A 23,830-nucleotide genomic window follows, 5' to 3' on the forward strand; every position below is an offset into this window, starting at 1 on the left:
ACATGACTGCTATATATCATGAAAATCAAAGCAACCTGCTGATATTGAATGAAAGCCCTGTTATTGAATCATTCCCCTCCTTTATTTACTTACATATTAATTGGTGTACTTCTTGTTCTATAGAGGGAGCTCTATGGTAAGGTAAAGATTTAATTAAAGCCTTCAAAGGGTACTTGACACAACAGGAGGCCCATCATTCTCTAGAGCGTTACCACATTAATTAGATTCTGTATTGTTTTGATGTGCAGAAGTTTCTGTGGAAACTGCTGCCATGGAAATGTGACTGACAACCGCTGTGCTCCCTCTGAACAACAGATCAAAACGCCACTGACATCACCTGCAGTGACCAGACATGAAGCACAACTAAGCACACCTCCTGTCTAGTGGGAATCTAGTGTTGCTGAGATTTGAGGACATGGCAGGAAGAAAGGAAATTATATTATTTACATTATTTACTGTCCAGTGTCACCCAAAGCAGGATGGGTTCCCTTCTGGGCCTGGTTCCTCTCAAGGTTTCTTCCTCATATCATCTCAGTTTGTTTTTCCTTGCTCTGATGCCTCAGGTTTGCTCATTAGGGATAAATGTAAGGGTCACATATTAATGTAATGGTAAACTTTAATAATTTTATACTTTATTTTATACTTTTATCATTTTCAAATAGTGAGGAATGAATAATATTGTAGATGTAGCTTTGATAAAGCAAGATTTGTCAGTATTAAAGCATTAGTTGAAGCAAACACTTTTTACATATTCAAGTATTGGTCATGTACGAGACAAAGGATTTTCCCCTCCCTTTTTATTATTATATTATTACTATCATTAAATATTATTGCAATTCCTTGCTCAGAAAATTCTCAGAAATGAATATTTAATGATAATAATTTACACTCGCTGTCCACTCTATTAGGAACACTTGTACACCTGCACATTCATGCAGTTAGCAGCCAGCCATGCCTAAGTGCAATGCAAAAGAATCCTGCAGATAAAGGACAAGAGTTTCATTCTGTGTAAAGACATTGCTAGAAACATTCTAGCGTTTATTGCTGTGTGTGAAATCCCAGTATATTAGCAGATACTGAAATACTCAAATCAGTCCCACTGGAACAAGCAACCACAGTTGAGTCACAGAGATCACACATTCTCATTATTCTGATGTTTGATGTGAACATTTACTGAAGCTCTTGACTTATATCTGCAAGATTTAATGCACTATGCTGCTGCTACATGATTGGCTGACTGGTAAATGGCAAAATAAGCAGGTATACAGGCGATCCTAAAAATGTAGATGGAGAATGAACACAATAAATGATATTTCTGTGTAAAATGTTTTTTTTTTTTTTTTGTTTTGTTTTTTTAAAGTGGTGCAATATATTCTACAAACTGCTGGTTTCAAACTGATAAGCATCCTTGCCATTAATATTTTGTAACACCTGTTTCACTGAGACTTCATTACCTCCTAATGTCTAAAAGGCTTGGAGATACACGCAGAGGCAGTGTAGATTCTGTCCATTTTCTGGCAAATGAACAAATGTTTATGGTCTAAAATATTATTTACTACTTAATGCCGTTTTTAACTGCTTATGTATGTTTATATCTTTAGCCTTATTTGTGCAGGACATGAATTCATTATATGAATGATACTATAATAAAGGAAAAAAAATCTATGCTATTATTTTAATTATAGTTTTTTTTTTTTATACAGGATCCCGGTAGTTCTGGGGCCATTACATTTTGTCTTTAAACAAAATAAAGTATCTAATTTAAAAGATATATACTCACAGTCTTTAACAGTCTAACATTTAATAAATGGAAAGAAATTCCAGCAAACCAAAGCAAGTGAGTTTACAATATTTTTTTTATTTTATTTATAATATGATACAAGAATATTTTGTGCAAGAATGGTAAAATGGACCTGTACATTATGAACAAATCATTTTCTTTAATGTGATGGCAGCCCTGCAAAGCAGAAAATAAACTATACAGTTTGGCCATGACTGTGAGTAAAGTATATATAGAATTTTATACACAATATATCAGTTTGTATACATTTAATGGTTGTACAAGTTTATGTATGTAAAGTGCAAAAACAAAACACTTACAGTGAAGGCATGGCCCTGAAGTGCTGTATGTGAGAGTGAATGTGTGTGTGATGCATGTATGTATGTGTTCATTTGTGATCAAGTAAATGTGTGTGTGAAGCATGTTATGCACTATAATATGGCTGGTTGGGGGGTGTACAAAACCCAAATGCACGCCACTCGTGCTCCCATACACAGTTTATGGTCTAGGCTGGTGTCTTGATGTCAGAATACAACCATTCCCAGTTCACTGGTGAACATGAAATTCAACATTTGTCCATTTGCAATACAATGAGTCTGTGCAATATTCTCGAGTTATACAAATATAACTCATATGAACAACTGCAAAACCAAGCTGACTAGCATCTAAAATTTCTTTTTACATTTAAAAATATACTTTTTTTTCCTGCTATTTATACTGCTCCTTTGCTCTCACTAAAATAGCACCACAGGGTCTCACCTTTCAAGCATAGAAATACAAAATTACCTGAACATACAAGTGAGCATTTTCTTACTTTGGAAGAATAAGGCATTTTCATAATTTTTGAAAGAATAAGAAAAATATATGCAGTTAGTTTAATAGATAATATGCTTCATAATATTATTTATATATACACACACACACACACACACACATACACACTGCAGGGAATCTGAGAGCACACTAAAAATTTGGAAATAAACAGAAGGTTTTAGAATTTTTAAATGCCTAAATGTTCTATAGCTTGAATATTTAGATTTTCCAGATTATTCACTATTTCCAGGTCACTATTTAAATGTAAGCAAATTTGTAATGATGGCCATGTTAACTGCTTTGTACAGAAGATCACATGCTCCTCATGAAGAGGCTTTTCTAATCAATCATGTTTTCAGATGACTCTGATAGACTTGAATTAATATCCAACATAGATCATTTTTACACAAACACGTGGAGTCCATGCCAGTCCAAGTGCACACTGTCATCATAGCAAAAATGGCCCCCGAATGTGCGTGTGCGTGTGTATGTGTGTGTATATATATTTATAACATCTGCAATGATGCTTCCTAGGTTTTTATCATCACAGTTAATTCTCCTCATTTCTACAGGTGAACAGATGGCATAGATAATCACTCCCAGTCTTGTCTCATGGCTAATTCTGCTGAGAACCCTAAAAGAACAAAAAAGAGAGCTAAGACAAAGCAGAAATGTGAACTGGCCATTTACCATTGTGGTTAAGTGATTCAAAACCTAAATTAATTGATAAATTAAAAAAAAAAAAAACTTTGTACACACTGTAAGAATTGTCTATATGAAAACGGAACTTTACCGAGTTGGTTCTCTTGCGTTTCCAACAATCTGGGTTGAGGCGTTTTTGCTCCTCAGCCAGTGCTTTAGCCTCCATGGTATACATCCTTCTCTCCTCATTCTTCATTTTCTTCCACTTATCACCAAGAATCACACTAATTGCTCTGGGGTAAAGAGGAATTTTTTTTTTTACTAATATTGCAGCATATATGTATTTTTGACTGAAAATCAAATAATGTTTACAAAACATGTGACACTATTTAGGTAGAGTGCTGTATTTTTCTGTTAATAACTATATTATTTCTCAAAATAAGCATTAAAAGTCAATCTGATCTATTTGATCTATGTTTGACAAATGTATGCTTTACTACTGTTATCACTTACCTGTTATCTTTCCCAGGATACATCTGTGTGTACTCTACTCGGTACTTCTTAGCAAAGAGCATGAAGGCGTTCATTGGCCGTTTGCATTTTGTGGGTGTGGATCCATTTCCCCCTGACGAGTGGCTACGTTGTGATTTGCTACTAGGGGAGTGATGTGAAGAGCCAGAACGCTCCAGCTTGTCACAGTCAGGACTCACAGTACCCCCGCTTGACTGGGAGGCTCTCCGCTGGCGTGCCATACTGCTCAGCACATACACAGCAGATGAGTCCAGAGGGGTGAAGTCATAACTGTAAGGAGAAGTATAATGAACTTCAGGCCTTAGGAGCATCTACACAGAGCGCCTATTAACATTCAACCAACGTACATTTAGTAAACTAGCAAAGACAGTGTTTACCTCCTGAAGGTGTCAAAAACAGTCGAGTCATCACAGTTGATGGCATCGCGGTGTCCTGGAGGTAGACACAAGTCTCCAATCTGCATTTCATAGCAGGGAATACCATGCTGCACCACAGTAAGGCTTGGATAAAAGGAGGACCAACCTATATTGTACACATTTATATGAGCAATTAGGTTGTTTACAGTCATCGATATTTTAAACAGGATGCGCATTCAGATTCAGGCTTTATTTAATAAAAATGTGGCCACAGCTAGTATGAAGACTTACCTTTATTTTTTACATAAAATGGATGATCCAATTGGCACTCAGTAGTTAGAAGCCCAGCCTCTTGAGAACCAGGGTCAAAGGTTAATTTCAGTACCGACTGACCAAATGACACGGTCTCCTCCAGGCCCATGAGTTTTAACCCCTCACATCCATATTTCTGCAAAGTAAAATCCAGAGGTCAATGTCAACACAATATTCAACTAAACTGACTCAATTCTTGTTACAATAAACCCAAAGTATGTTTTAAAGTATACATAACAATATCTGTTTAAGATGATCATAAATGTTGCTAATTTCAGTGTTGGGTGGCTTGTCATTAGCTTCTCTGTTATCACGGGACACAAAAATGACATGTAGGAAGACTTTATAATGCATATAAAACTTAAATTACTTTAATGGGACTTGGGTGCAAGCCTCCATCATCATCAGACTCATCCTCATACTCAGCCACGTCCTCTACGTCCTGCCACTCCACATTTGGCCCTTTGTGAAAACGGAGGCGTGTGCCTATAAAAAAAAAAAATAACCAAAACAAACTTAATATGATTAAATGATTTGTGTTTCCTTGTCAGCTTTGCTGTGGGGAAAAAGTAAATACAATTCAGACTAGCCCTGTGACCCAAAATCAGAGAGTGGAAAAAAACCAAACAACTCAACAGTGTCTGCGCCCCTCCCTTGAACCATGTTCTTGTTTTGTTCTTTTTATATTGTAGAGGCACAGATCTAACAGAAGAGGGTGCTAATTCAGCCTCAACCTCAACCGCTCATTCATAAAATGGCTGATGTTTAGCAAACACATAAAAAAAAAAGGTCAGCTGGGTTTTCCAGATTTTTTGTAAATTTATTACAAAGGCATTATGGTTTTCCTTTGTGATCTTATTAACCATAGTCTGTAACCTGAGCTCAAAATCTATGTAACTACCTCACAATGTGTTTGTGTAATTATGGCTTTTACCTTTTAGAAAGCAGTGCCAGATGGTGGAGGGCCAAGAATGAGACCATCCCATGTCATCATCATCAGACAGTGAAGACACAGAGAATACCCCAGACTCAGACTCACTGCTAGCCTAAAACAAGGTCAGAAATTGCATTGTTCACCTTATACAATAGGTTTATTTGAGTGTAATGTAACTGCCATATCATGAAATTGTAAAAATGCACATAACCCATAGCCATGTGCATATATGTTCTAATTATTCAATTCTAACCTACTGCTAAATACTCTACCCTTGTGCGGCGGCGCTCCCTCATGTGGCTACGAGCAGGACTGGGTGCACTGCTGGAGGCCAACGGAGGACGAGCGTAGGAATGTAAACTGTTACTATGGGCAAAGATGTGCACAGGCGAGGACCTGCAAGCAAAGAATATGTTCATGAATGGAAAAAGAACCAGCTGACTATTTACAGAAAAACTACAGACTTGCAGAAGCATACAGTATAATAAATAATAATTTCAAGTAGAAGGTACTGAATACTGTACCTGTGTATTATTTAAAAAAACATTAATGTTTGTCCATTTTTGTCATTTTGATTTAATAAATGAGGTCCAAATATATTTTTACTTAAGGAGTTTACATAAATTTCCATATAATTACTCATAAGTCATTCTCCAATGAATTTCCTGCATGTTGCTGACCTGGGGTGGGGTGCACTCTGCAGTAAAGGACTTTGGGGACTGGTGGCAATGTTGGCTAACTCTGTGAGCCAGTTTGTGTGAGAGATGCTTGCACTCTCTGACTGCAGGCTCCAACTTTGCTCAGGTCTCTCTTCATGTGACACACCCGGGGTCACTTGAAACACTGCTGGGGACGACTGGTCATCCTGCACTTCCTGTAACTCTGGCAAGTCATCTGTTAAAGAGGTACAAAGACAGACCATATACAGTGTATAAATAGCACTGCAATTACATGTTCAGCTGCACTGCTGTTGAAGAACATGAGAAGGTTTTACTGTACGCATGCGTTTATGGCCAATTAATAAATAAATTCACATAAACAGACTGACTGAAAAAACAGAAAGACTAAGAAAATAAGTAAATTATTGAATCACCATATTCTATAGGGCCTTCAGTAGAGGGGCAGCCTGGTGAAGATGGCAGGTCCTCGTTACACTTGAGCAGGTCAAAGGCCTCATCCATGCTGGAGCAATCTGTCTCGGTTTCCTGGACTTTTTTAGGGACTGTCTTTACCTCCCACACCATATTACACCTTATCACATGCGCAGGCTGAATATATTTGGTGTGAAGCACAAAAAACAGATATGTTATAATAATATAATAATTCTCAAAGAACTCTTTGTTTTATCACTTTGTATACTTTCAAATGAATATGCACAAACTTACTCCACCAAAACAGTTAATTATTTATTAAACCAACACTTGTATTTGCTCATCCATTTACTTTTATACCATTTTTACTGTCAAACACAGAATGTCAACAATAACTGCCATGCTGCCTAACCTCGTATGAACACAATACACAGCGAATAATTGAAATATCGATACGAATTCTGAAATAAAAGCTAAAAAAACAAAAGTAAAGAAAAAAGTGACAAGTTTGATTAAGGAAATGTAAGAGCTTTGTTTTTTTTTTTTTTTGGGGGGGGGGAGGCTTAGAGTCTGGTCACGTGACCATCTTGCACGCAACCTTGTTTATAAACGCTGGGAAAGTTGGCGCATGCGCGTCTGAGCTCATTCATTCACAACTGCGTAACAACATTCGACACAGAACGAGAGATTTAATTTCGAATACGGTCATTTAAACCTACACAAATATCGATATAAAAACAAACAACAAATAAAAACAGTCTCGTTTATAAACATAATGGATATTTCAGAAGAGCTACTTCTGAGAAAGTAATTTTAAACCTATTCGTGATTAATATAATATAATACAATAATAACAACAACACAACACTCTGAACTAATAGTCAAACATCTCACACGAATAAAGAAAAACGATATCAGGGTTAAATCCTGTGCTCACTGAGCTGTCTGGAAGTCTCTTTACTTCTCAATGAACTGTAAACAAAAGAATGTCAACAAGTTGAGACACGGCACTCGGAGCCTTTCTGAGTCCCGCAAATGAATGAAGGAACGTTTAATTTTCGGTCGTGTGTGTAACATGGGATCAATCCGAGCTCGACAGCTAGCTATAGGACGTCCAGGTGATTCAAACTAGTCGGTTAAAGACGTTACTGAAGCGCTTGAGACGGCTAGCAGGTTACTTTAGCCACAAAGCTAAACAACAAGCGACGTGACGTGAGAAAAAAAAACAGAAAAGAAAATCTATCGTTCCAGAACATCGCGTGTTTAAAACGAAACGCTGAATGACAACCTTTCTGATCGTCAGAGAAATGACCGTCGTTTAATAAAAACGCCACATGGGGCCGTTTAAAGAGATCAAAATGAACGTTTTGGTCTCTTTGTTAATCGTTGTCTAAGTTTCCACTTACCAGACCTGTCGCCATTACCGAGTCTCTCTAGCGTTCTCTTTGAGGAGGGTGGACCGATTACTTTTAGAACTGCACGCTTATTGGTCAACTCGTATGTCAATATAATATATTCGAAGCCTGATTGGACGGCTCTGGGTGCATTGCAGAAGGCGTGACTTGCTTTGTTATTGTTATGTTCATTGGTAAGTTTTTCATGCCCGTTACATTTAATAGTGCACTTCATTGGCTGTGTGAATGTATTTCCCCCAGTTTTCTCTTTTGTTTTCGCCTTTGTTTGCGTCAGTATAAGCAGTCAGCTGTAACTTTATTCCAAGTTTATTCTTAATCTGCAGTTAAAATAAACTAATCCTTGAGATTATGTGTTTTTTACAGTTTGATGAATGACAGGCATAAAAAAGCAGACATTACTAAAATTTAATACAAAATTGTATTTTATTTGAATGGAAAATGAAATAACACACAATAGTACTAGTGCCTCTGGCATTAAGAGTAGACCTTTCTACATGAATGTCATTAAATAGAGCAATAATGCAAAGAGCTACTTTTGAACATGGTCATTCAGATAAATGATATAAATATAAACACAGGTCAGCATTTAAAGTATTTAATGAGTGTATTAAAAGGTATAAAACAAAGAACAGAAAATCCTACAATGAAAGCATACGGTTGAGGTGGGCTACTCAGAGACAGAAGCTGTAGACTCTCACACAGTGTCATGGTGCAACATTGTTATGAAAACATTAATAATTCTCATCAACGTTATTGGAAGGAAAATTCAAAAAGTGTTTACTTGCCAGTGGAACAAAGACACTATAATACTGTAATGGATGGAATAATGGATAACAGGACTACAACTGGGGACACATATTGCAGTTCAGAAGTAAAACTTTTTTAAAGGCAAATGAGCATATCTGAGTAAAATAAATAAGTATGCCATACCTTATTTGATAATAATAATAATTATTATTATTTTTAACAAAAAGCATAAACACTGTAGAAATAGTTGGCAACAGAATGTTATCTTACGAACATGAAATGTCTTATTCCACTCTGAAACACTGGGGATTATTAAATAAATCTTAAAACAATGTATATGTACAATAAATACGTTACCTTCGAGACAGTGGGTTACTACACAGACTCTTCTTCTTCATGAGGGAACTAAAATTCTAAACTACTGTGTACAGCATAAATTAATGTGCAGTTTTACTTTTTCCATGATTCTGACAGCAAAATGCAATCTGCATACACACTTATGGGTCCCTTTTCAGTAATCAAACCATTACAAGTTTATATATGAATGTCATACATCCTGTTTTAAATACACATTACTAGGTTTTGGTTTGTGTCATCCTTATAGACTCACACAGTATTCATGTTTGTGTTTGTTCATTTTGTGAAGATAATTAATCAAGACTTATTGGGATATTATAAATAAGATGCGTGAAGAACATTGCCTTTTGTAATTTGGAATGTACAGGATTCATAAACAAGATTTTGAAATGCATGACGAATACATGGCAGGAGATTTCAACGTCTTTCTTCTGTCAAAGCCTAAACTAAAAAAATAAAAAAACTAAAAAAACTCAAAAACTAATAATAAATAAATAAATAAATAAATAAATAAATAAAAACAGCAGTGGAGATAATGACATTACTAAATAGCTGGATAAACAGTAAATTCCCAATATAACAAAACACTTTACTAACAAAAAAATTAAACCTTTCAATCCTTACATAACCTTTTAAGTTTCTCCTACATGTAAAACTCACTATCACCGACACACCAGAGCTTCACTTTGTGATGCAAAACAATAACTTTGATGTTCAAAAGTTAGGATCATATGACCAATGGTGAGTGACCTGTACTCACCATTATTTTCTCTTTTCATTATGTTGCATTGAAGCGTTTTTGTTTGTTTGTTTGTTTGTTTTTTATTTTATACACTTGGTTCTTCTATCTCCATCTGACTCCCAAAAAGGGTGACCAACTGCTCTTCATAGTTAGCGATGTTGCGTTTCATGATGTCCATGCACGGTCCCAGTAACCTCTCAAATGCCTGGATATCCATTACTGTAAAAAAGCATCCAAGAAAAAGTGAGAATACTACATTCATTATGAAATAACATATTGTCTATTGGTTTGTAGCTCAGTCTATACGTATTTTAAAAGGGCAGTTTTACCTAAGCACTTGACATTATCCACAGCATATGCAGAAGCGGCCCTTGGCTTGTTTGTAACAAGGGCTAATTCTCCAAAGTACTGCCCTCTAGTGCATGTGGCGATGTCCACCTCCTCAAACTCGGAATCTGTTTTCAACTGCCAACAGGCACCACAATAACAATTGTCTACACATGAAAATTTCCTTGCCATCATTTTATCTCACAATGTATTGTACTGGGACACTTACAAACCTCTAAATATAGATGTAGATGTAGACAATCTTGTTTTATGTATCTGTCTTGTTGTGTTTTGTAATGTATCTTGCACACTTTATGTGATAGGTTCATTTTTACTTTTTAGCCCTTAGTTAAGTGTTGTCTTATGTAGTTCTGTGTCTTTATGTAGCACCAGACTTGTTAAAAATATGCATGTTCCAAAATTGCAGGGGAACACAAATATTGCAAATTTCTGAGTTTAAATTGTGATGAAAAGAACATACACTACAAAAGTTAGCAGGATAATTTGGCCTGACACACTATGAGAAACATGACAAAAATTCAAAATATTGACTTCTATTGTCCTCTAAATTCTTTAGATCTCATTCTGATCAATCATCTGTGAGATGTGCTGGACAAACAAGTCTGATCCATGGAGGTCTCACCTCATAACATACAGGTCCTAAATGATCTGCTGTTAATTTTAGCCAGGTTTTTATAGCTGATCAGTATGTTCAGAATTTGTAGTAGTATATTTTAAGTTTTTAACTTAAATAACAAGATTTAACACTCCTGACTCAGTTAATCAACAGGCTCCATTAGCATCTAAATACCTTTTAACACCGATCTGTATTCTTTTTTCAGTAAACGTATTTACTTTTCACCTGTTATCGTATTTAGGGATTACACAATCCTGATTTTATAGCATTGCTGGAACATTTCATGATGAATAAGATAATCCAAAATTGGCATGTTCAGACATGCCATTACACTTTAATTCAAGTTTGTATCCTACTATCCTAAGTCTCCTCATAAGACTTTCTGTTAATAAAAATGCAAATCAATCTCTACAATATGGCGCATGACAATCATTTTGCATAAATATGTACTTCTGAATTCGCATTATTTATCACATAAACCACACTAGATACAATTATTTATCAGTAATTCATTTGTTAACTGGTGAACAAAAATAGCCAGAATCAGATTATAGAGATAAGATTAAACACTAAAAACTTACCCGGTTCCTCTTCATGGTGATTCTAACCTCACCTGACTCTACAATGTAGAAACAGTCAGCCATGTCACCCTAGGAAGAAAAAAAAAATTAATTACTGGATTTCATAATAGGTTGCGATGTTTGGTTACATGCAATACAACACTGAATCATACTGTTCTGTGTCATTCTGCATCAGTACAGTATCATAATCCTTTCTAAATTTGGAGGTCATGAGAATAAAGCTAACTTGTGCAATGATCTGCTCTCCGTTGTTGTACACTCTGGATGATAAGACATCCACCACCTTCATTCGTTCTGAGACCTGAAAGGAAATAAACAGTTAAAGGTTTCTGTTTCTGTATTACATAAACATTCTGTAGGAAAAGCAACTGGTACAGACCTCCAAAGATGTGAGCAGTGGAAGGGTCTCAATAAAAGCTTCATACATTTTCCTCTTCTTGGCGTTATTTTTTACAATGATCCGTCTGAATGTCAATCGGTCCTGTAATCACAAACATTGAAAAGTTGCCTACAGTTAAAATGAGGAAAATAAATATTAAGTTAAAAGCAAGACATTTATTTTCTGTGTTGCCTGAATGTACCTGAATGTCGCCTAAACGCTATATAAAGCTTTGTAAAGTAGGTTTCATTAGGTAAACTTTTTAGCCTGGGAACCTGGGAGGATGTTTTATATTATTAGGCTTTCTGAATTCCTGCCATGGAGCATTTTAGTTCTGAAATTCCTCCAACATTACCTATTATGTCCAAGTTGACATTATTTATAGTCATAAAATTTGGTGAAATTAAACCTTTTAAATTCAAGTAATCTCTCAAACAGGCAAATAATTAGAACTCCTGGCTAATAAATATTAACTTGATAGGATTTTATTTTAAACAAAGAACCTCTGACTATGTATCTTAATTCCACTTTGAAAACCAATGCTTTAGGTAACCTAGATATACAGTATGCACCCTGTAATACAGAGCCCTGTGATAGTGTTTAGTGTTCTCATTTGAATCTGGGTCTTTGGTATATCATCAAAACAGAAGACAGAGCTACAAGTGGCACAAAACAGCATGTTGTACTTTTTACCAAAAACAAAATGTATAATTTAGAATCTGCATAACATTATTATCAAATCACTACTAAATATTTCAATATTAGTAATACATTACCAATATTAATGATTAAAAATAGGATGGAATCATAATAATTTTATTCACTGTTAACAGATGGTGATTAATCTTTTTGTTGAAGAAATCAAAACAAACCCTTTCAAATCTAAGGGTGACTTACTAGGCACCACAGGGCACCAGGTGAGGTAGCAACAATGGTGGCAGCGCGCGGAGTGTTATACATCAGCGCCAGCTCCCCGAAACTCCCACGGTTGTCATACGAGCCCACTGTTCTTGTGGTGCCCTCTGACTTCAAAAGGATGTCAAAAGTCCCTCTCAATGAATAAAGAAATAAAGCAAATTAATACACGATTGAGAAAATTATATAATCATATGTTGCTCATGAAACAGAAATCATTTGATCCTTACCTTTCAATGACATAGAAGTTGTCTCCATCATCATCTTGATCAATGATGTGTTCCCCAGCAGAAACTGTCTTCTCAAACATGGCATCCAGAACTTGAGACATTTGCTCCTGCAAACAAATAATAATACGGGCAAACACAATATATACTGACATGATGCTAGACTTCTTGACAATCAAGCTTCTAATGCAAGCCTCTTTAACTCTTGACTAGAAAATTCGAAACTAAAAACTTCTAAACTAGAAGCTGCTAAACTCTGAAGCTGTCTCCTGTGTTCACACGAATAAATCATGATGTTTCAGTCAAAACTACACACATTTACAGCATAATATACAGTCTATTTGTGGATCATAATGAAAAATCCAAACACAAATTCAGTATTTTACATAATTCCAGCTCAGAGTACTGTACAATAGTAACAGTCCTAACATGGAAACATGTAACAGCATAATAATATAAAGCAAGTACTGAAAGATTTGTAGTGGAATGTGTAATCATTCAATCCTGGTGTTCTTGAAACCACACTGTGAATGATTTTAGTGGTCTATGAGTAGCATTATCAACCTGCAATCATCTTATAATATGGTAGGCATATGAACAATACAGCACATTTGGTCTTGTAAAGCTGCCTTCGTTTTATTTGGCCATGCAAAGCAATCATCACACCTGAGATGAGATGGCTGCACATACCATTACAAGCCAACATGATCTAAATCTCTGTGTAGTAAAACTGTCATATTAAACTATCCAGTTGAAATGAATTAAATGTCTTTCCACAATATTACACTACCACAGTGCCCAGTGCTGTTTACTATGATTATCCCAGCAGTACCAAAGATCTGTTCCAAAGATCTGTCAGATCTTTACACATTTGATGTAGAAGTGCTTCTATTTAACACCAGACTATATTAGAACAAATTATCACTCAAAAATACAGCAAAAGTGCAGTCTGCTTCTTGCCAAAAAAGAGGGAATGTGCCAATAGACATGAATCACACTCACTGTCTGTCATTGTTAATAGAGAATATTATGAATTCGGTAATGAATAATAAAATCTATAAATGTTTGTTTAAGTTTACACGAGTACATAGTTAACATTAGCCTTAAACTAATTTTGACACAGAAATATTAACTAAATATGTGTAAATAATGTTACCCAAATTACAGATAATACTAATGGTGACGGTAATTAAAAAAGCTTGGGCTTGAACCCTCAAATTTTTTTTTTTTATTAGTAACCCAGAACCTTAACGGTCACTAAGGACACTAAGTCTTCACTACCCTACCACTAAAAGTTTAAACTGCAGCATAACAGTGAAAATATTGCCATAGACGAGAGATTTGTAAAAGGATTATATAGAAATTGTACTTATTTTTTGTTTGCTGTTTACTGCGCATTACTGCAGAATCACCAAAGCATTTAACGTCCTGCTGAGCCATTGCTGCTGCCAGCAAGCAGTTTCCAACTACATAGCTGATAACATTAGTAAATCCTCCCCCATGCTCTTTAAACTGAAATGCTGATTTTCTTTTTAGGCCATGCAGTTTTTTTTTATTCTTTTTAATCCATTCCTTGTATCACAGAGCTTTTCAATTAGTCAGCGTAAAATGTGAACTGGGGTATTACCAAGCCAGCTTTATGACTGATCTCTAGTGGACATTTGAACACCTCAACCTACATGTAATGATATACATTTGAGAACATGATAATAAGGTGGCAAGATGCAAAGCAAAAAGTGAACAATCTATTAATGTCCTTACCTGGTCAAGATTTTTAAAAATGAGTATGTCATTGCAAGCCTCTTGTAGTCTTTGTCTCTGTTCATCTGTTTTGGGGTAAGTCACCTGGAGTGACAGCAAGAACATTCAGAAAAAAATATTTTTTTTTGACCTTTTACAAAAATGTACAGTAAATGATACAAACGAAAGGAACAAAGCTTGGTTTCAAGTCTCCCTGATTTCTAGCCACAGCATCACAGCAATGTTACAGTTTCACATCAAACATCAATCTCTCACCCTGGGCTCCTTGTCTTCATCATCATCATCTGGGTTGAAGGCCTCTGCACACACTGGGTATGGAAAAACAAAAGTGAGAAGGACATTTATGAGCTTGCTGTCTACACAATGGTATGGCCTTCAGTCATTGGTGTGGTTAAAGTGAGCATATCCGAGAGTGGAAAATAAAAATCACTCAAGCCATCTGTTTGTTGAGACAGATTGCAAACGACCACCTAAGTTCATCATGCTCACCAGTGTGCTCTCAAAATATTGAACAAGTCTGAACCCTTTGTTCTTTTCTGTATCATGAGACTCATTTTCTTTTTTGTCTGTCCTTTGTCTCCCTCTTTCCTCTATTATGCATGCTGTGTTGAGATGAGAGGCCCATTTGCTCTCCCCTGCCACACGCCCCCGGTGTTCCTACTATTATTACCAGCAAAGAGCATGACAGGAGCATACACTGTCTGGATCGATATCCCTCCCATGGCCTGAATATGAGCTCCAAACCTACATTACACTCAGGCATAGTGGAATGTGTTTAACCGCAGAAATCAGTCGATAAGAGTTATGGATCTTGTGTACACTGATCATTTGTTTGGTTTATCAATCTTCCTCAAAACAGATGTTCACATCGGTTCGATACCTCAAGAGTTGAGACTGACACTCATTTAGTAGCATTCAGGCTACTTTTAAAAACTTCTTCATCCAAAACCACACACTAATGTATTTCTAGCTTTTAATAATTTATTCAAGACCACACTGCATATATTCTAGTGGTCTAGAAGCTCTGTAGATTATTAAAGTCTTGGTATTATGTGTTAGCTAAATGTTTCACAATAGAACTCTCTTCCTGCAACACTGATAAGCCTTGTAGCATAAAACGCATTGCAGATCATGTGTAGTGGGGAAAAGCCTGTCAAAGTTATTCCATAATCCTCTAATCGCAAACATTTAATCTTATCAGGATTATTTGACTTCATCATAAAGGATCACTGTGCTCCATAATTCCAGATATTTCAATACATAGTTGCAGCACCAGCATATTTTGCTTGCTACTCTCAGTAAAAGAACAATTTTTATTCGTAAATGCGGTAATATCTTGTGATTCAGACAAGCCCTTGACTTACAGAGAATTTAGCATTGACAAAAGAGTACTAATGCTCGGCACAAAACAAAGCAAACTGAGAAATCAAAACTTAAAACTATAGTTTTGAAAATTAGTATACACTATTAGTTTATTGCTCACTTTAGTTTAAATTCTAGTTTTTGTTATAGCACACAGTTAACTGTGCAGTAAACATAAAATGGTATGTTCTATGTATTTAAATTCATCTTCATTTGTAGGCTTCTCATGTTTATTTGTCTAAATGCAGTTATTAGGTTCTTTCTACTGTCACACTTTCTATACTATAACAGTCATGTGAAATGGAAGAGCACATAAAGATAGTGTAAAACCTTTCTAGTCATATTGTGTTTTTTTTTTAACTCATTCAATTAATATCATTACATTTCAAGCTATACTAATTAAATGCAATGTATAAAAACTTATTTAATAAAAATCGGATCCTCCTAAAAATATCCTCCTATGTCTGTCTGATGACACCGGGCCAGCGTCAATTTTTAAGTAATGTGTCATGGTCTGACTTATCTGCAGTATTTGGTTTCCAGATACAACTATCCAAAATTGTTCTAACATTTGTTGCATGTTTTAATGTATAATGTTAATTCACAGCTACTGGACCAAACCTATAATAATATAATAGAATGTAAATTATGATAATACTGTGTATAGTCTATATGTGTATCATGTTTTGATTTTGTAGGCTCAGAGAAGGGATATTATTTGGGGTATTTGGGGATATTATTATTATTATTATTATTATTATTATTATTATTATTATTATTATTATTAACCTCTTGACTTCAAATTGAGATCACTATTCTAGCTTGAGATTCAAAATTTTTAAATGACATTTATACTTTAAAATAATTACATCTTTATATTTACAGGTGATTGTGAACAGTAGCTCAGCTGTATTCTGAATTAGTGAATTACTTTAACATTTGGACTGCAATAGAATAAATCCTAGGATAAATTGCTATTTAGTATAAAATGTTAACCATACAGTGCCTAAGTACACAGTGTGCTCTCCAAAAGCTAAGACGAATCAAGCTAAATTAAGTGCTAGTTAAATTAGTTGTTTTTGTTCAGCAACAGGAACTCATAAGCCAATTAGGGGTGAAAATCAATCTTAAATAAATCACTGTTTTGTGGCAGCCAATAGTGAATGTTCATTCTGTTTTTTTTTTTCATCATTTAATATTCAGTATATTACAGTAAATGTTTTAAGAAATATCTTTCTTCTACTGCAAAAAGTCATTTAGGACATTTTCAAATTTACTCATGTTGTTTCTCACCCTTTTCTTCTATAAATGATGCATAGCTCATAGAGTAGTAGGTGAGAGTAGGAGTACACAGAGATATGTAACAGTTCATGATTATGTGGGACAATTAGACTTGTTAGTGAGAAGTACTTTCTCATTCTTTGTGAACTTAATGAGTGTACATTAAAGGTCAATGAAACTACATGCACATTAATTTACCCAGACAAGCATTACACAATGCATGTGCATGAGCATGGCTTACATAAATTAATTAATGTATGTGCCTTTAAAAAATATCTCAGAGCAAACAGCTTGGACATATTTATATAAGTAATAAACATATAACAAAAAAAGGTTTCAAATGAGCTCTGAACATTTCTTTTTACCCTGTCCTTTTTTTAATAGTAATAGATAAAAAAAAAAAAATAAACTTTTTCCTAATGTTCAAGGTCAGACACAAGACTGCTGTCCTTGCATGTAATAGTTGACTCTAAGAAACAAATCCTTTAAACACCCCATTTCCCTTGCTGGTTTATTTCATTCCATCACTGTCTGTAATAACAGTCACCCTTCTCTATCTCAATCTGATGTTAAACATGTAGCTACAGCACTTCCTAGGTAGTCTGTTCTCTATTGACGTGTGCTGACGTCAAGCCTCAAGTTTCCACTTCTGAATCTGCTGAAGTCCTCAAAGAGATTGAACAAATCAAGCCTGGGTTAAAAATGACTGCACACTGAGTGCTGTCAGGGTTAGAGAACTTTGTGACTTCAGTGAGTTCAGCAGTGTCTGTTGTCTATTCATTTAATCTAATATTATATCTTTACATAACATGCATTTTGTGTACATTTATTAAGGCTTTTTCATCTTCTACCGCTTATCCGAACTACCTCGGGTCACGGGGAGCCTGTGCCTATCTCAGGCGTCATCGGGCATCAAGGCAGGATACACCCTGGACAGAGTGCCAACCCATCGCAAGGCACACACACTCTCATTCACTCACGCAATCACACACTATGGACAATTTTTCCAGAGATGCCAATCAACCTACCATGCATGTCTTGGACCGGGGAGGAAACCGGAGTACCCGGAGGAAACCCCTGAGGCACGGGGAGAACATGCAAACTCCAAACACACAAGGCGGAGGCGGGAATCAAACCCCCAACCTTGGAGGTGTGAGGCAAACGTGCTAACCACTAAGCCACTGTGCCCCCCGTTTCTAAAACATATTTATAATCATTTTTAATATCAGATACATTTTTACTTTTCATTAATTCATACATTTTCAATAACCGCTTTTTCCACAGGGATTTGGTGGATCCTGAGACTATCCCAGACTCACTGGGCAAGAGGCAGGAACACACTAAATGAATCACAGCAAACTATACACACATTCACACATTTCTTCACAGCTAGGGACAATTATTGCAACCATTCCTCCTACTGAAATGCTTTTGATATGTTGGAAAAAGCTAGTGATAACCCACAAAGACACAGTGAGAACATAAAAATGGAAAATCTAACCCGGGTTCAGGATTGAACCAAGGACCTTAAAGTTGTGAGGCTGCAACCCTGACAACTGCACCACCATTCCCCACCCAACAGAATTAATAAACTGACAAAAAAGTAAAAAATGAGTAAACAGCTATTTTTGAAAACTTTTTACAGTGCCCTCAGTGCTACCTGGTCTGCTAACTATCTTAGATCATGATTGCGAATGTTATTGCCTTTACAGAAACTTGTAGTACTTACCGGAAGGTCGCCTTATGAATCTGTTTATGACTGGTGCTGTGAGGAGAAGACAATAATGTTCATGTCAGCAATAAAATTTTATAAAACACTAAGAAACATGGCTCATGTTTAAATCATTTATACCAGAATACGTTCAAACATGGATTCTGCTTTGAAGCTGATACTTGCCTAATTGGCATTCATATTCAGAGAAATAATAAAGCATCAGCATTGGCAATAAAAAGCACTAAGCAGAGATAGAATCATCCTCTCATGAAAATTACATTAGCATGGTCAGCCAGCAATGCCATTCAGCTACCTTTATATTGAAGTGACTGAACCATTTAGTCACATGGACTTATTCTAGTTATTCTAAAATGACCCACACAAATAGACATACATGGTTATAAAACTGTTGGACAGTTTTGTGTTTTGACAAATGCTTTGAAGAGTGTGGGTGTGCACAGAGAGACAGAAAGCAGCTGCTTTGGGTTAGTGCCTATCACACATGCAAAATAGCTTTTCCTTCTCAGGCTTCATTAAAGCAGAGTCTTATTCATGAAAGGTCCAAAGCTCTTTATAGTAGTGTTGCCAGGTCCACAGGACTCCACCAGATAGGGGCTTTTGAACTGCTTCAAGTTAATTTTTACATTTGTGTGCTGGAGTTTGTGCCTTTGCATATATTAAGTGACATTAATCTTCTGCAGGTCTGTTAGGTAGATGAATTTTAAAAAAAAAATGCAAACATTGCATGCTCCAGGGTGAAACAATCATATAATTCAAACAATGAACAATGATGTTGCCAAATTTAAAAGGCATAAATCAATTCATAGCAATTTTATGAGTGACTATAAATAGTTCATTATAGTGAGGAGTAAATATAGGCTAGTAATGTCATTTTCCCCATAATTATACTTTTAAAATAGTCCTTTTGTACATCATCATTCATGAATTAACTTTAGGCCTACTCCATAAATCTGGGCACATACTAAATGGAGATTACTAAATTGAATCACATCATATCATAGCATATTCTGTGCTAGCGTCAAGTATCAAACCTTTGCCGTAAGAATAGAACTTGTCTTGGATTGTTAAGAAATCTGAGATTTGTACATCTAGAATGTCCTGCCATTATAATTAAAGTGTTGAGAATTAACAAGTAAAAATGTAGCAAGGGAAATAAGGTATGGTTACTATAGTAAAGTAAATACAGCTACATACTCTTTCTTCCTCATAGGCGTTTTTGTGTAATATCTGAAATATCAGGCTACAGAGGTGCACGATTTAAAGCTGTTAACTAAAGTATTATACAATGTACTTCATAATGTACAAATTATAGGTAGAGCAGACTTTGCAATTCTGTATTTTGCTGATTTTGATTGGCGTTTGAGGTACCTTTATAAAAAACAGACCTGGCAACCCTGCTTTAGAGGCTCAGTGGATGGAGGCTGGTGATGTTGCAGGATGCTGCTGTTTAGATCAGTAGTAGATCTTCATCTCCGTATTCTTGTACATGCATGCACATTTGTATCCTATTTATTCATCTTAAAGACTGCGTTCAAATTCCGTACATCTTCCTAACGTTCTATACAGCGTGTCAAAATAGCATCACGCCCCCATAGGTACTATTTTATTTTTACGCATTCTCAGACACACTTTCGTTTCATTCAGCGAATAATAAAATACAAGCGATATGGAATCATACGTGTAAGATTTGGATACATGTCAATTTATGACAACCTGCAAGTCAAATACATGTGTTATTGTCCAGTGTTTAGGGTGAGAAGCGTTTGAGCCACACCACGCACTGTGCGTTCACAGATCACAGTGATATTGCCAAAAAGCTCACTGCAACGCGTAAAAGCCATCTAGATACGTTATGATGCGGTGGAAAGGATGATATTTTAGGTAACCCGTTCTGTTACCTACGAATTCCTCATCGTCATCCTCGTCGTCTCCGTTCTCTGAGTCGATCTGCATGGCCTCCTCGATGAAGTTAACGGCTTTGCCTGCGCGCACAGCCGGATGCTGCTCATTGCCGAAAGCGGCCGCCCGCGCTTCGTTCTCCTTCAGCTGGGTGAAATACTGCAAGGCGAACTCCAAAAGATCCCGCGGCTGATTCCTCAACACCTCCACCGTAAAGCTCTGTAAAAGCTCCGTCAAGCCCTCGGGGATTTCTATACTCATTCCTGATAGCAGGGCTCCAGTGGAAGACGTGCAAAATGCAGGCAGGGGTTTGTGTGATGAAGCTCCGTCCGTGTGCGCTCGCGTCAGCTGAAATCAACGGAACCGACGACCGACGAACCTGTAATAATGTCGACAGAACGATCGATGGACCTCCTCTCACAGTCCCATATGGCGCCTATTTCCATTTGTTTTCGATGGCGTTCCTTTATCTAATTCGTCCTCATTAAAATGGCAGAGAGCATCCTCTTTTTTTTCTTCTTTACGCTGGCCACGGGAAAGCCGCGCATGTGACCCGGGTAACTATGGCAACCGGGCGGGTAGAGATTGCGTGCGCGAGACTGCAGCAGCGCGGGAGTGAAGTGGACACACGCGCGCGCGCACACGCACATACACACAAAAAAAAACAAAACACATACGTATCTGCTGAATACAGTGCGGCCTGACAGATACCACCATTATGATATGATTTGTGGCACTGATGCTGCTGCACGCTTTATTCTCGGCTAGGGGTATTCTTTAGTGAAAATGAGTAAATCGTGTGTGTGTGTGTGTGTGTGTGTGTGTGTGTGTGTGTGTGTGAATACATAGATGTGGTATCTACATCTACATGAATAAAATCTACTACACTTTACCTTTAAATATAATCATTAAAAATTGCTATGACTTGAAAATCCATTGAACAGGTCCTGCTTGGAGCATAATTGTCCACGAGTCATCCATTATAGGTTATTAAATATAAATACAAACTTTTAGTACACATTCACCCAATGACGTATTTTAATTATTCTTTTATACAAGTGTACACCATGCACACTGACACATTGTCACTTTCAAACTTATGGGTCAGTTTGTCTGAGGAACTGTATCTGCAGGCATGTTTCCAGGAGCTGCAAGGAACCAGAGAAGATACAGAATCCACACAAACACTAACCTGAGCTCAGGAGTGACCTCATAATTCAACCTGTCCCAATGCAAGGCCCAACCCTCCCGGTGGTCTGACCTCTGTGCACTGATTTGCAAAGAAAATAATTTCACAGAGCTGTAATGTTTATGTGACAAATAAAGACTTATTTCTTATGCTCAAACAGCCAATACCACTATGTTGATACATTACATAAGTAATTAGGGCTGATTATGGACTGGAAACATCTCTCTCTCTCTCTCTCTCTCTCTCTCTCTCTCTCTCTCTCTCGATTGAGAGACATCATTAAAGGTGCGAAAAAACTGGATTGTAAACTGGATTTGATCTAGAATCTTAAAGCTGTTCTGTGTGTATGGAGTATGTAAAACCTTACACAGACTGTGTGTTATTTTGAGACAGCAATCTATACAAATTAGATTTGTCTTGTTGCAAAACGGCAGATTATGAATCTATCTCATGTACAGTGTATCACGGCATCATATTTAAGTCAATGAGAGTTAAGTGCATACAAGTGGAAAACCTTCCCCAGACAAAGCAGGGCTGATGAAATATAGGAGAAACAAAATACAATAATGCAAATGTCAGGACTTCAAGCCTGGGGCCCGAGCAGTCACATTAGTGCTATGAGAATGTTTTCCAGCAAGAGCAGGCTTCCTGACTCAGCACCAGTGTGTGTGTGTGTGTTTGTGTGTAATAGAGAGAGAGAGAGAGAGAGAGAGAGAGAGAGAGAGAGAGAGAGAGAGAGAGAGAGAGAGAGAGAGAGAGAGAGAGAGAGAGAGAGAGAAGATGTGACGGTCGAACATTCATAACACTGGTTCTATCACTTATATTAATAAATTAAACACTGTATTTATAATTGCAGGACCGTTTTAAGGACAGTTTACTAGAAAAAAAATTAGACAAGACTGCCATCTGCTGCTTATAACTGAGCACATACACACGTGGACAAAATTGTTGGTACCCTTCGGTCAATGAAAGAAAAACTCACAATGGTCACAGAAAAAAACTTTAATCTGACAAAAGTAATAATAAATAAAAATTCTATGAATGTTAACCAATGAAAGTCAGACATTGCTTTTCAACCATGCTTCAACGGAATTATTTAAAAAAATATACTCATAGAACAGGCCTGGACAAAAATGATGGTACCCCTAACTTAAACTTTTGTTGCACAACCTTTTGAGGCAATCACTGCAATCAGACAATTCCTCTAACTGTCAATGAGACTTCTGCACCTCTCAGCAGGTATTTTGGCCCACTCCTCATGAGCAAACTGCTCCAGTTGTTTCCGGTTTGAAGGGTGTCTTTTCCAGACGGCATGTTTCAGCTCCTTCCAAAGATGCTCAATATGATTGAGGTCAGGGCTCATAGAAGGCCACTTTAGAATAGGTCCAATGTTTCCCTCTTAGCCATTCTTGGGTGTTTATAGCTGTGTTTTGGGTCATTGTCCTGTTGCAAGACACATGACCTGCGACTGAGACCAAGCTTTCTGACACTGACCAGCACATTTCTCACTAGAATCCCTTGATAGTCTTCAGATTTCATTGTACCCTGCACAGATTCAAGACACCCTGTGCCAGATGCAGCAAAGCAGCCCCAGAACATAACAGAGCCTCTTCCATGTTTCACAGTAGGGACAGTGTTCTTTTCTTGATATGCTTCATTTTTCCATCTGTGAACATAGAGCTGATGTGCCTTGGCAAAAAGTTCCATTTTTGTCTCATCTGTCTATAGGACATTCTCCCAGAAGCTTTGTGGCTTGTCAACATGTAGTTTGGCATATTCCAGTCTAGCTTTTTTATGATTTGTGTTCTCCTTGGTTG

The 23,830-nt window shown here is 36.7% G+C and overlaps 2 protein-coding genes across 2 annotated transcripts; both read right to left on the reverse strand.

Annotated features, from left to right (window-relative positions):
• Positions 1-1,838: 1,838 nt before the first annotated feature.
• Positions 1,839-7,935, reverse strand: hbp1 (HMG-box transcription factor 1). The gene is made up of 11 exons (XM_060886325.1): positions 7,866-7,935; positions 6,462-6,636; positions 6,049-6,262; positions 5,641-5,764; positions 5,369-5,480; positions 4,805-4,920; positions 4,414-4,570; positions 4,144-4,288; positions 3,749-4,036; positions 3,387-3,528; positions 1,839-3,227 (listed from the first exon to the last, which is right to left on the reverse strand). Exons 1-11 carry the CDS (start codon positions 7,878-7,880, stop codon positions 3,210-3,212), a joined length of 1,506 nt encoding a protein of 501 aa, XP_060742308.1. The 5' UTR covers positions 7,881-7,935; the 3' UTR covers positions 1,839-3,209.
• A 343-nt stretch (positions 7,936-8,278) lies between these two features.
• LOC132856676 (cAMP-dependent protein kinase type II-beta regulatory subunit) lies at positions 8,279-21,430 on the reverse strand. The gene is made up of 11 exons (XM_060886327.1): positions 20,824-21,430; positions 18,920-18,955; positions 14,803-14,855; positions 14,548-14,631; positions 12,790-12,896; positions 12,542-12,695; positions 11,645-11,746; positions 11,492-11,566; positions 11,266-11,334; positions 10,050-10,185; positions 8,279-9,939 (listed from the first exon to the last, which is right to left on the reverse strand). Exons 1-11 carry the CDS (start codon positions 21,083-21,085, stop codon positions 9,806-9,808), a joined length of 1,212 nt encoding a protein of 403 aa, XP_060742310.1. The 5' UTR covers positions 21,086-21,430; the 3' UTR covers positions 8,279-9,805.
• Positions 21,431-23,830: the final 2,400 nt, after the last annotated feature.

Source organism: Tachysurus vachellii, chromosome 14 (assembly GCF_030014155.1).
Source record: "Tachysurus vachellii isolate PV-2020 chromosome 14, HZAU_Pvac_v1, whole genome shotgun sequence".
NCBI classification, from domain to species: Eukaryota; Metazoa; Chordata; class Actinopteri; order Siluriformes; family Bagridae; genus Tachysurus; species Tachysurus vachellii.

What these genes read in the sequence shown, in the direction of transcription:
- hbp1 (XM_060886325.1), bottom strand. An exon ending in GGGAGCGCCGCCGCACAAGG is followed by an intron (nt 5,481 to 5,640) that starts GTAGAGTATTTA and finishes ACCTTGTTTTAG; the next exon opens with GCTAGCAGTGAGTCTGAGTC. An exon ending in ATTTTATGTAAAAAATAAAG is followed by an intron (nt 4,289 to 4,413) that starts GTAAGTCTTCAT and finishes TGTACAATATAG; the next exon opens with GTTGGTCCTCCTTTTATCCA.
- LOC132856676 (XM_060886327.1), bottom strand. Translation starts at nt 21,085, where the DNA reads ATGAGTATAGAAATCCCCGAGGGCTTGACGGAGCTTTTACAGAGCTTT. An exon ending in ATGAAGACAAGGAGCCCAGG is followed by an intron (nt 14,632 to 14,802) that starts GTGAGAGATTGA and finishes CTGTCACTCCAG; the next exon opens with GTGACTTACCCCAAAACAGA. An exon ending in GAGAGCAGATCATTGCACAA is followed by an intron (nt 11,335 to 11,491) that starts GTTAGCTTTATT and finishes TTTTCTTCCTAG; the next exon opens with GGTGACATGGCTGACTGTTT.